This window comes from Panthera uncia, assembly GCF_023721935.1.
Source record: "Panthera uncia isolate 11264 chromosome A3 unlocalized genomic scaffold, Puncia_PCG_1.0 HiC_scaffold_11, whole genome shotgun sequence".
Classification (NCBI taxonomy): domain Eukaryota; kingdom Metazoa; phylum Chordata; class Mammalia; order Carnivora; family Felidae; genus Panthera; species Panthera uncia.
This window is the reverse complement of record NW_026057578.1, coordinates 40,604,747-40,616,764: the sequence shown is the minus strand read 5'-3', so window position 1 is coordinate 40,616,764 and position 12,018 is coordinate 40,604,747. Positions and strand designations below refer to the sequence as shown.

The 12,018-nt window shown below is 36.1% G+C and overlaps 1 protein-coding gene across 1 annotated transcript in view; it reads right to left on the bottom strand.

Annotated features, from left to right (window-relative positions):
• The window catches only part of MACROD2 (mono-ADP ribosylhydrolase 2), a 2,036,271-nt gene that overhangs the window by 49,826 nt on the left and 1,974,427 nt on the right, over positions 1-12,018 (bottom strand). The window contains exons 15-16 of the mRNA XM_049650090.1: positions 10,308-10,382; positions 9,958-10,050 (exon numbers count right to left, since the gene is read on the bottom strand). Coding sequence (XP_049506047.1) covers positions 9,958-10,050; positions 10,308-10,382 — 168 coding nt within the window. The remainder of the gene's footprint in view (positions 1-9,957; positions 10,051-10,307; positions 10,383-12,018) is intronic.

Below are 12,018 nucleotides of genomic sequence, written 5' to 3'. Positions count from 1 at the left end.
CTATTTCTCTGTAGCTTTTTTCTATTGGTTTCAATTAAAATCCAAGACTAATAAACTATGACATCTCTGAAACATGAACAGACATGCTTCTATGTCAAAAATGTAAGCTCTAACAATGAGATGGTATTTACTGGTTAGAAACATGACTGATTTATCACTACACTTCCTTTGAAGATTCACAATGAAATAAAGCTATCACATACAATCAACCCAAACCCCTCACTATTGTTAAAATGTTTACCTCCCTTTTTCTTTTCTTTTCTTTTCTTTTCTTTTCTTATCTTTTTTTTTTTTAATCATTGCAACAGATGTCATAAAATAAATGTAGTGAAACCTTCAAGCAGCAAGCTCCCTAATTGTTTCCATCCTGATTATAAAAACACATTGAAAGGTAAATCCTCACAGTGAAATAAATGAAAAAAATAATTAACATTCAAAGTACTCCTTATACCACCTGCTCTTTACATACTGTGCTGAAATGAAGGCACCTGATGTATAACAAGTAATAAAAAGAAATTGAGTTTCCTTCTAAAACGGAGAGAAAAGTAGCACTTAAATTTGAAATCCAAATCAGAATGGATATACCTTTTGTATAATCAACAGGGTCTAGAAGCTCCTTCATCTGAGTCAAGTGAAATGGGCAAAGTACAGTAAATATTTTATCCAATATATTTTGTGACTGTTACTTTAAAAAAATCTTTTATGCAAATAGATGTTGAGCTTCTGTGGTCTTTAAAAGTAGATGTTCCAACTAATATCTGAGTTTAAGCCTATATGTTAAAATTTGGGATGACAATAGTTTGGTCTTTACAACAAAATGTATAAACGAACATATTTCCATATTCATATTATTACGATCTCTAACTATGCACCCCACTCATTTTACAGACTGGACCTGCATTTGTGAGTTCTGTCACCTAATGGTCTTTCCGTAAAAATGGTTGTGTTAGGATGTTTACTTCACGGTCTTAACGAAGGTCTCACTTGTAGTCTACTCAGAGAAAGTAAAGATCAGTTCACTGAAAAATAGGTAGACTCTTCTTTTAAATAGTGGCAAAAAAAATGTTTTATAGGAAACTTAAGTTTTCATTCTAAGAGAGAAAGAACCAAGGCTTTGGAGTATTCCTTCTCGCCATCCAAATTGTGAAATGCTTGAGACCCAAGCCACACTGTTTTGGGTTGCCTCTAGTGGGTGCTAACATCAAAGGGAGCCATTTTCTCCCAGTTCCCCAGTTTGGGAAGGGGTGTGGACAGGGCAGATGTTGTGCCTACAGCTGGGCAAGGCATTGTGGGAATAAACCTGTGCTCACAGTACTAACGAAACATACATGCACATGTGTCTGTGTATTGATAAAGACTTTGTAACTTAGGAGTTCCTGCATGATAATGAATAGTTTCACCTTCAAGGTAATTTGGGCTATCTTCACATAGATGCTATAGACTAGGAGTCAGCAAATTTTTTTTCTGTAAAGGGCCAGATATAAATGTTTCAGTCTTTGCAGGTTTTAATACAATTCTATTTGTGCACACTGAAATTTGAATTTAATATAATTTTCATGTCTCAAAAATTATTGCTCATTGCTCCCCCCACCACTTAAAAGTGTGAAAACCATTTCTAGTTCATAAGCCATACAAAAAGAGGCAGCAGGCCAGATTTGGCCGATGGGTTGTTGCTAGAGGCCACAGATTATTCCTCAAAGATAGTTTCATTTCATCTTTTCAGCAACTCCAAGAGGCATGAGGACAGCTACATCTCTCACTAAAGAGGAAACTAAGGCTCCAGGAGGCTTACACAGCTTACTCGTGGTTAAAGCTAGTCAGTGTTATATGTTATATATAACTAAGGTGTATAATATATAGTCATAAGTAATATATATAATCAGCACATATGAACACATAAAATAAGCAACATAGATATATATATAAGAAAAAATTTGTTTATACTGTATATAACTAAAATACATAATACATAATTTGCTTATGTTTATATAAGTAACTCATATTTCCTATGCTTTTTTTCACTATTCCGCATGAATCCTATTCCAAAGTCCAGCAGAGTGCAATAAATGTAATACATATATGTTCCCTATTGACTGTATACATCAACATTAGGTGCTTAATAAGTATTTGTTGAATGAATGGAACAATTTATCACTCTCAGTTATATGATATGCAATAGGAAACAGCGTACGAATGTGCTTACAAGGATTCCACCGCCAGTCAGATTTCTGAGTTAGCAGCAAAAAATAACTTTACTTGATTATATCACCAATAATTAAGTTTTCCTTACCTAGGCTGTGTTGTTTGCACTGGGAAATAATTACATTTCATAATACTAAGTTGCACTGTTTTCATATCATAACATCTATGAAATAGAGAATTGTAAAATTTTTGTTGGCTAGAACATTGTGATGAAATTCACTGATCCTATATAGGCACTAACACCAAAAACAGAAGTACCAAAACTTGCAGAATGGGTTTGGATGGCTTAGAGGGAAACCCTTGGAAATAATAGTGAAATAGGGAAGGAACTGAGGAGGTAGTAAATCATAAGTGTTTAACAATTGTCTCTACGTAGAAGCAAAAAAGTAAGGTAGCTCTACCTTAATGATAATATCACAGTGCCTTTTAATTTCTTTCTGGATTCTCTTTAAGTCTGAATCATCCACATGTTTAACACCATACAGCAGAGTATGTGTGAAACAACACAGATATTGATAACTCTGATTGAGATTGATTCAGAAGTAGACCCTGTATCTGGTGAAATTTTAGCAATACCTTAACTAATTTATTTAATACATTTCCCTTTATGTATTCTCCAAAGTTATTTATGATAAACTCTGTGTGTAGTTATTTTAATAGCTGTAACTATAAAATTATTTCAATAGTTGCAAAATACAAAGTCTAAATGATGACAACATTTCTTACTTTAATTGGCAAGATTTTTAAAAAATTTCTTAATGATATGTAAAATAATGATGCATCATAAATTGTGGCATCTTAGAAGTATATTTACATCCACAGCATATGTCCATTTACAGTAGCCCTTGGCACAAAATGATAGCAAGTAAACGAAATCTCAGAGACATAATGAGAAGTTGCTGCCTTACCCCAATACTGCCCTGGCATTTTGTGACTATCTGTTAAACATATCAGATAACCAACACTGATGAATTCAGTGAAATGGGAAAAAGGGTAAAGATGGCAGTTTTACCTTCATATACTGTCAGGAAAGATTGTCTAAGACTTGATAATGGGCAAAAGAGAGTGTGGCCCTCCTGTGGAAGTACCACACCTCCTGAGGAAGTACCTCCTGTGGAAGAATACCCCCTCCTGGGTATTGTACAGCACCCTCTCTGGGACTGATTCTATGTGTGTTATTCCTTTGACAAACTTTCTATCAACTAGACTATTTTATCAGTACAGAGAGAAGTTAACTTGTAGAGGGGCGCCTGGGTGGCTCAGCCAGTTAAGCTTCTGACTTTGGCTCAGGTCATGATCTCGAGGGTTCGGGAATTCGAGACCTGCGTCGGGCTCTGTGCTGACAGCTCAGAGCCTGGAGTCTGCTTTGGATTCTGCATCTCCGTCTCTCTCTGCCCCTCCCCTGCTCACTCTCTGTCTCTCCCTCAATAATAAATAAACATTTAAAAAATTAAAAAAAAAATAAGTTAACTTGTAGAAAACTTGTAGTGACGAAGAAGAGACTTGTTTACAGACATGCAAATGCATTTGGTTTGGTGGAGAAGAAGGAATATGTTTTCTTGCCCTACACAAAATTAACTTGTCTTTCAAATTTCAGGACCCTTGAGTTATGTGTGTAAGTGTGTATGCATGGCTATATTCAGTACTCCTGATTGTATGTATATTATGGAGATATATACATCTAAAATTCTCTTTTAAATCAGTTTTATATCTTACTAGTTCCCTCATTAATTCATGATTTAAAGAAAATCTTTTACATGATTGTATCTTTCTGAAAACTATAATTTCACATTAGTTAATATCTTGGAGAAGAAGGCAAATATAATGAACATGTCACCCAATTTTAACAATGTACTCACTATTTTTAGAGAAAACTAATTGTCTGGAATACTTAAGGATATATGCAAAATAATATTATGGTTAGATGCAGGAACAAATCTTTTCATTAGATGTGATAAGATTGAAGGTATGCTGTGCACAGAGAGGTGCAGAACTCTAATGGAACAGAGAGGAATAAAAAGTTCCACACCTGGAGACAGAATTCTACTTAAGGGAGAGGTCTGTTTCATCTTTGCAAATTACTCTGATAAGCCACATTGCCATATGCCTCAGGGCAAGACAAGGCAATCTAGGCTTGGTACAAAGTCAAATTGTAAATGAAATTGGGGAGTTAGGGAGGGGAGAAAATAAAAAAAAGACAAAGTGGATCCAGGAACAAAGCTGGATGCTGGAGATTTATTAGAAGAGATGATCTCTGAAAACTCCCCAGATAGAGATGATAAGTTTTGATCCTGATGTTCACTTAAGTCTACACATGTCCTTAATTCTAGTACTTCCTCCCCTCCCCCTTACATGTGGAATGGAAGTTCAGGCTAAATTTTTCCCAATCTTGAAAGACAAGCTGATCCAAGCTAGCTAGAGGATTTGGCCAAAAGGCTAAATTTTGGCCAATAATATTATAATATTATTATTATTCAGGAGGCATGATACATACTTTCTTATTGAGGAGATGTTGAATATAAATTTGCACACATACAGATATGCAGTATGGAAACCAAAATTATTATTGTAGACCTGAATATAGTATTCATTCTTTTTATTTGTTAACTTTAATTTTTTATTTGCAGGAGAAACATGAAGAAGATTAGCATTCTAGAAATGAATTTTAAAGAGTCATGTGTCTTTACCTCTTATACAGTGTAATTTGAATGAACTGGTTCTATATGTGTATGTTGCATACAGACAGATATGCAGAAAACCTAAATAATTAAGCTTAAAAAGTTACAACTTTTATGTTCAATATATTTACCCAATACAAGGGATTTCATTAAACACTTCAAAATATTCCTAAGATCTGTACAGTGATCAGCATTATGAATTTATCTTATATTCTAAAACAAAATTTGGTTCACAAATTCCAGCTACAAAATATGATGAGGAAAGCAGACCAATAACAGAAGAAACTATTGGAACATGAACCCCCCCCCCCCAAACTAAACTGTAGCGCTGTTAATGTAAAACACACAGCATTATTAAAGTTGACTTCATTTGAAAAGATGAGATAAAAAGACTTTCTGAAAATATAAAGTTCCAGGAAAGTAATTACTCTAGGTGCAAGCTCACATAATATTTTGTGTGAATCAACTTATACCCGAACTCTGATTCTCTAGAGCAAAGAACACAGGCTGGAGTATGAAAGCCTGGATGCCACAGATGCTGTCTGTTGCTGCATTGTCGGTGTCGAGGCTGCTTGTCAAGCAGAGAGGAAAAGGCTCTGTCAGCCATGCAAGAATCCCATAAATAGTGGAAAACACCAAGGGCTGTGTAGTGGTGCTTTATAGACAAAAATGAATCCCGATTGAATTTGACTGGTAGGAGCATAAAAGAAAGTGGTTCACTAACTATGTGTTCACCTAAAGATGAAACAGTGGCCAGAGGAGCTACAAGAAAGGATGCTTCCCGCATGGGTAAGAAAGATGGTGATGGAAATCCAGCCTCGTTCTGAGTAGAATTTGTATGGAAACTTAATTTGAGCCGAAAGGCATTTTTTCCCCATTTAAAATATCTTCTGGGAATAATTAGCAATCCAATTATTAGTTAAGTCCTGAAATAAAATATGGTTGATTTGGCTGATCTTATTGTCTGATCCAGGGCATTTCTGCATTTTTATCAGTAGAATGCAATAAATAAAACTGAATAAAACCCATAATTACGGCCTTCTCTAGGTATTGATGACCACTGGCTCCCATGTTGCCCTCCCTACCTCGTTTTATCAAGAATGCAGTTCTTTGGCCTTCTGAGAAAATTTGTGATATCGGGGAACCTCATACTTACATTACTGAGTTCATGCCCCTCATTGTATGACCCTGGAAACTGGGATTCAGAGACATTAAAGGTACCACACAGCCAGAGCCAGAAGCCATGGATTTGCATACACTTTGTTACACAGCCCTAATAGAGGCCAAAACATAAGCCTGAGAACATGATATTTTAGACTTGTTGCTGGCTTCTACTTCACTTTCTGCTTCTATGCCTGTCTACATCCATCTTTTCCCAAGGTCTTAGTCCAACTATAGATCTGAAGTCTCTATTAACAGTTTGATCAATCTTAGGAGAATAAATAATTACTATTTCAGAAAATACTTATCAATTGATATAAGAAAAATCATTAGGATGTATGCCTTCCATGTAACACTTGAAGAAAAAGTCCAATATATTCATAATAAATCACAAATGAAAATTATGTGTTTTAATAATGACAGCAATATGATATAGTTAAGATTTTATGTCAAATATTTCTCAATTCAACTAGAAATAAACATGTTCAGAAACATGTTTTAATGGTGGCTTTCTACTTTATGCTAAAACATGAGATCCTGTTTACAGGAGATCTCCTATAATATTACTTTCCTATTAGGGTTATCAGCCTAAATGGGGTTATTTTACTGGATTTCATATGTGCTGCAGACCCTGCTGTGGAAGCATAAAACTGGGCTCATTTAGAAAGAGGCAATGAAGCTCTCAGAGAAAAGCTGCCATATGTGAAACCTCACTTGATGCCCGTTGAAATTTTTGTATTTCAGATCTCCCAGGGATATGTCCATTGTGCTATTGTATAATTTTATCAGCATGAACTTCTGCTGAATATTTTCTCTTCTTTTCAAAACCCATATTTTGGTAGAGCTAACTTCAAAACTTAATGTTGCAACATCTGTGCCCATACACCAGGGAGCCATAGAAGATGTATCCTGAAGATTATCTACATTTTCTAATCTTATAGAATGCTGCAAAATGAGAGAAAAAGGTTATGCATTTTTTTCCTGGTCTGAAATTTTTTGAAAGCAACCACTTTCTGTCTCCTTGGATTCCCAAAATAAAAGAGAACCCATATTCCTAAAGCTATAAAGACTATCCCTACAAATGTAATAGAACATTCGTTTGTTTTGTTTGTAGATTGGGGTAATTTTTAATACGTTTGTGCAACTTTCCAATAAGAGACACTGTGAATAGACACAAAACGTGGAGCTATATTCTCAAAATGGTTTCAAATAAGATTCTAGCTCTGTGAGTCTAAAGAAAGCAAAAAAAAAAAAAAAAAGTCCTGATTTCAGTTTTTTAGTACTTTTATTCCATGGACCTACCAATAGATCAATGGCATCTTCTTTTAAAAAATAGAAATTATGGTTGGATCAGCACTTCTCAAACAGAAGACTGACATCTTGACAAAGAGAGAGAAGTTTCTGAATAGAGAAAAATGCCTCCCTCCTCACCTTTCATTAATTGTTCTATCTTTATAGAAAAGAATATACATATCGAAACTGCCTGCAGGAGACGGTGCTGAAAAGGAAATGTGCAGAACATTTTTTTTTTAATTTTATTAACGTTTATTTATTTTTGAGAGAGAGAGCGGAGAAGACACAGAATCACAAGCAGGCTCTAGGCTCTGAGCTGTCAGCACCAAGCCCGACATGGGGCTCGAACCCACAAACCGCAAGATCATGACCTGAGCTGAAGTCAGACGCTTAACCGACTGAGCCACCCAAGCACCCCGAGAACAATTTTTTTGTTGTTGAGGGAAAATGTGAAGTTTTTATGGATTCAAAACAGTTAGGAAGGATGATGAATGGGTTCGAGAAGCTCCAAATGCGGATCCTCTCGACTTTGTCATCAGTGTATCAAAGTATGAGAAACACCAAACACCGAGCACTTTCTATGCAGCAGGTATTGTAATTTCTGTACATGGATCAACTCACTGAAGTTTCTCTGCAACCATACGTGACAGGTGATTTTGTCATCACCATCTTACAGATGAGGAAACTGAGGCATGGAAAATTTAAATAACTGGCCCAGGGCCCCCCTGCTTGTTAGTGAGGGCAGAGCTACCTTACACACAGTACCCTGAATCTACATTGCCCCACTTTCCTTCGGCGACTTTTCTAATGTGTAGCAAGCTAGCTACCTATTAACTCTTACTCTGAAGCAAAGAAAAAGATGGTAAGGGGATGCATTTCACATTACTTCAAATTTAAACAGGAATATGCAAGGCAGGGCCAAGTATCTCTGGTAAGGAAGGAGAGGGAAAACCAGTCCACATGCATTATTACTCTCCTGCAGTGAAAAGTCAATTTCAAAAAAAAAAAAAAAAAAAAGAAGCCCAACTTCAAAGTTGCTATAAGCAAGTAGCAGAATTTGACTTCACTTCTTATGTGTCATTCTGCCATTTGCTATAGAGCATTGACATCCCTGCAAGGCAGAGGGAGGTTGGTATTTAACTCTTCAGGAACTAGAGGAGAGCCAGTTGCTGAAGGACCAAGGGAAACCCGTCAGAGTGTGCTGAATGCCAGCTTTTCCCCTGTAGGTCAAGTTAAAGAGAAGAAAATATGGGGTGGCTAGGTGGCTCCCTCTCAAATAAATAACTAAAAAAATAAACAAACTTAAAAAAAAAAGAAGAAAATATACTAGTTGTTTGCTGTTCCTCATTTGCATGTCTTGAGGTACAATATACAAAGTAAATGATTTCTGCTGTAGAGAAATTAAGCAGGCAGGCAAGACATTGTGTATTTTACACTTTAGAAGTACAACTGAAGAGAGCAGTGCCATGTATCTGTGTCTCAAGTAAGGGTTGTATCAATTCTCTGTTACCATCATCAGACTTAAAATACTCCAGATATGCCATTTACTAGACTTGCCGGGAACTTCGTGACATGAGCCTGAACTGGGATGGAAGAGTATTGTGCTCTAAATGCAGTGGAAATTTTTAAAAGATGTCGAAATTACTAACCCGGCTTAGTAATTAAACTGTGTCAATGCCCCTTGCCAAGAAGAGTTCATAATTTGGAGGCAGTAGTTACTATTGACCTGATTTTACCATTAAGATCATGTCTGCCTTTTAATTTGGAAACAAAATTGATCCCTGTGTTCTATAAAGAGGGCCTGTCAAGTTATTACTTTGTAACTGCTTTGCAAACACATATTTATTTAAGAGCAGCATGACTTATGATAGAGTATACCAGACAAATCATTTCATTTTTTATTTCATATTTGGGCTTCTTTTAAGAGATTGCTTTATATTTAAAAATCATCCAGTTCTTCAATAAGAACTTTGATAATAGTTTTTTTAAAATAGATGCTTTAAAAAGATGTATGTCTTTCTCCAATATATTGGCTTCATGCCCCAAGTAGTGCTTTAAAATTTACAAAGTATTCATTCCTCCAATGGCTTCAGAAATCATTATGATGCTTACTTATTTATTTTTTTTAGCAGTATTCAATATTATTGTATCCTAGTATTAGCGGACAAAGCCTACAATTGAGAAGGTTCATATAATGTGTATATTTTACATAAATTGCTTCCTTAATCACTGCCATATGAAGGACGACAGAAGGAAATCAATACAGAAAGGTTAATGTGTGTGTTTTAAAGCCATCTCAGACTTTCTAAGACTCTCATCCATCTAGTCCTTAATTTCAATTTCTTATAGGCATTCTCAATGCTATAATTTTTAAATTAAATTACATAGAAATGAATAATAAAAATATCTTCAAACTATTTGGAAGGACGAAACAACTGTTACAAATATCTTCTTTTGCTACTTCTAGATTATTCTACTCTCACAAGTAGGCTGAGGATGAAAGAAATGTTCATTTTCCCCCTTCACAGGCTGCTCTTCCAGGAGGATAACTGATGGTTGCATTGTAGGCGAGAATCCAAAGGAATTCATTATTCCTGATGGGTTAATTTAAGAGCAGTCCTACCTTTTTCACCTTCTTTTTCCTCTTGGTCATCTGTTAGCAGGATCACTTCTGGTTGCTCAACAGTCGTGGCATCATCTTGGTTTGGTGAAAGCTCTAAAGAGAGCCAGAAGGACACTCAGGGATGTTTTAATTGGAATCATTGAGAGAACACAGTGACTAAAGCAGAGAAACTTCAAGTTCTTTTTTTTTTTCCCTTCAAATTTTAACAGGCACACAAAGCAGAACACTATTGCCATTCTCCAGTAATCAGTGCTTGAAAGACAGACCCACACCACTCACATGCACGGGATATGCAGAAGTCATGGTTTAGTTTCATCTCATTCTCTGATAACACATTCTGGTTTTAATACCTTCAGTTTCCATATGTGAGCTCTGGGACTCTGCCTCAATTTTTATCTCATTCTTCGCTGAGTCATGCTCTTGTCCTGTGAAGCACAGTGATTGAAAGAGAGAGAGAGAGAGAGAGAGAGAGAGAGAGAGAGAGAGATGCATGACCATAGCTTTATCCCTGGTTTGAAAAAGCAAAAAATTAAAAACCATATTTTGATCATTCATAGAGAGGCAGAGAAAAGTTTTGAACCAAAGTGGACCACTTTGCAAATCATCAAATTTATGCCATTTATTTTGTGAGAGCTATCCTGACAATTACGCAAAAACCTCTTCGAACTGACTGGTGTAATCTGTGTTTAGTTTATTAATGTACTGAACGTCTATGGCACAACCTGGAAGTTTTGAAATTTTAAATAATTCCTGGGCTGTATGGGTTATCTACACTTAATTTTCCTTTAAGTATAGACATTTCCTATATTGAGGATTCCTAGAAAGTGAAAACACTAGTATTCTCATTCTCCCATTAAATGAGCATGAAAAATGTAAGTAATGTGAGCACACAGGGATCGGGTCACCTAACACCTCAACCATTCTGTTAAGACACCTAATAAATATAGCAAAAGTCAGGAGAGGGCTCAGCCAACTCTTGATTACTCCAAGACTGATTATCTAGTAATGTTTTTTTTTCTTCCACACCCCCCTGGTTTCTCCCCTTTACTCCCCCCTGTAGAGTTTAGAATATTTAAGTGCTCATTAAGAGAAGAAATCGAAATCTGTCCATTTGTCTCATTTTAATGAAAGATTTTATGCTGAGAATATTTATTTTTTTTTTTAATGCTGAGAACATTTAACTGTTGAAATAAAAAAAAAAAAATCCAGAGCTAGAGTTGGTTATAGGTATGAAGGGGATGCAGAGGGGCTTGGGCTCTGACTGGGCACATCCCTGTGGTAGATTGCATTATTGTTTCAACTTGCCCCTACGTCTTCCTGTAAGAGGATTCTACTTCATTGTCTGTGACCATGTGACCTGCAGTGCCCCCTGGGGGACAAGTGTTTGTTCCCACCTCACTGACACCAGGCCCATAGGGTGACTTGGTTTACAAAATGGCACAGCAACACACATGACGGATACTGCATTTGAGCAGAAGCTTCAAGATCCATTGCATGTTTCCTCCATCTTTCTCGCTCCTAATAGAGTGCCCTCCTTCAGGTTTATATCCTGGAATTAAATAAAACATGTGGAGCAGAACCAAGCAGAGACACAACAAACCTTTGTTGCTGCAAGCCAATGGGACTTTTAGGATTATTTGTTATATACGACTCTTTATAGTTCCCTCTTTAATACAACTATTCTTAAGGTGCTCACTATATGGCTTCCCCTTGGTTCATGCTCTGCTAGCACGGCCTAAAAAAGAAATTTTTTGACATCACTCCTCTTGAGCTCAATTTTAACCTGATAAAAGGATCTGATAAAATAATTACAACTTTGGCTTATTTATATGTCTGATCATTGAAGCTAAATATCTCAAGCTGTCTTTGATGACTATCTGTCATCACTCCTAAAATTCAATGCAATGGCAAGTCTTGATGATTCTTTAAAATGTTTCTCTTTTCCCACTTTCCATTTCCCCTTCACCTTTCCCCATTTAGGGATATATTATCTGTCTCTTGGATCTGTCATTTTCTTCTCCTGTAGTCAATCTTGTGAATTGCTAGCAGAAATATCTTTTA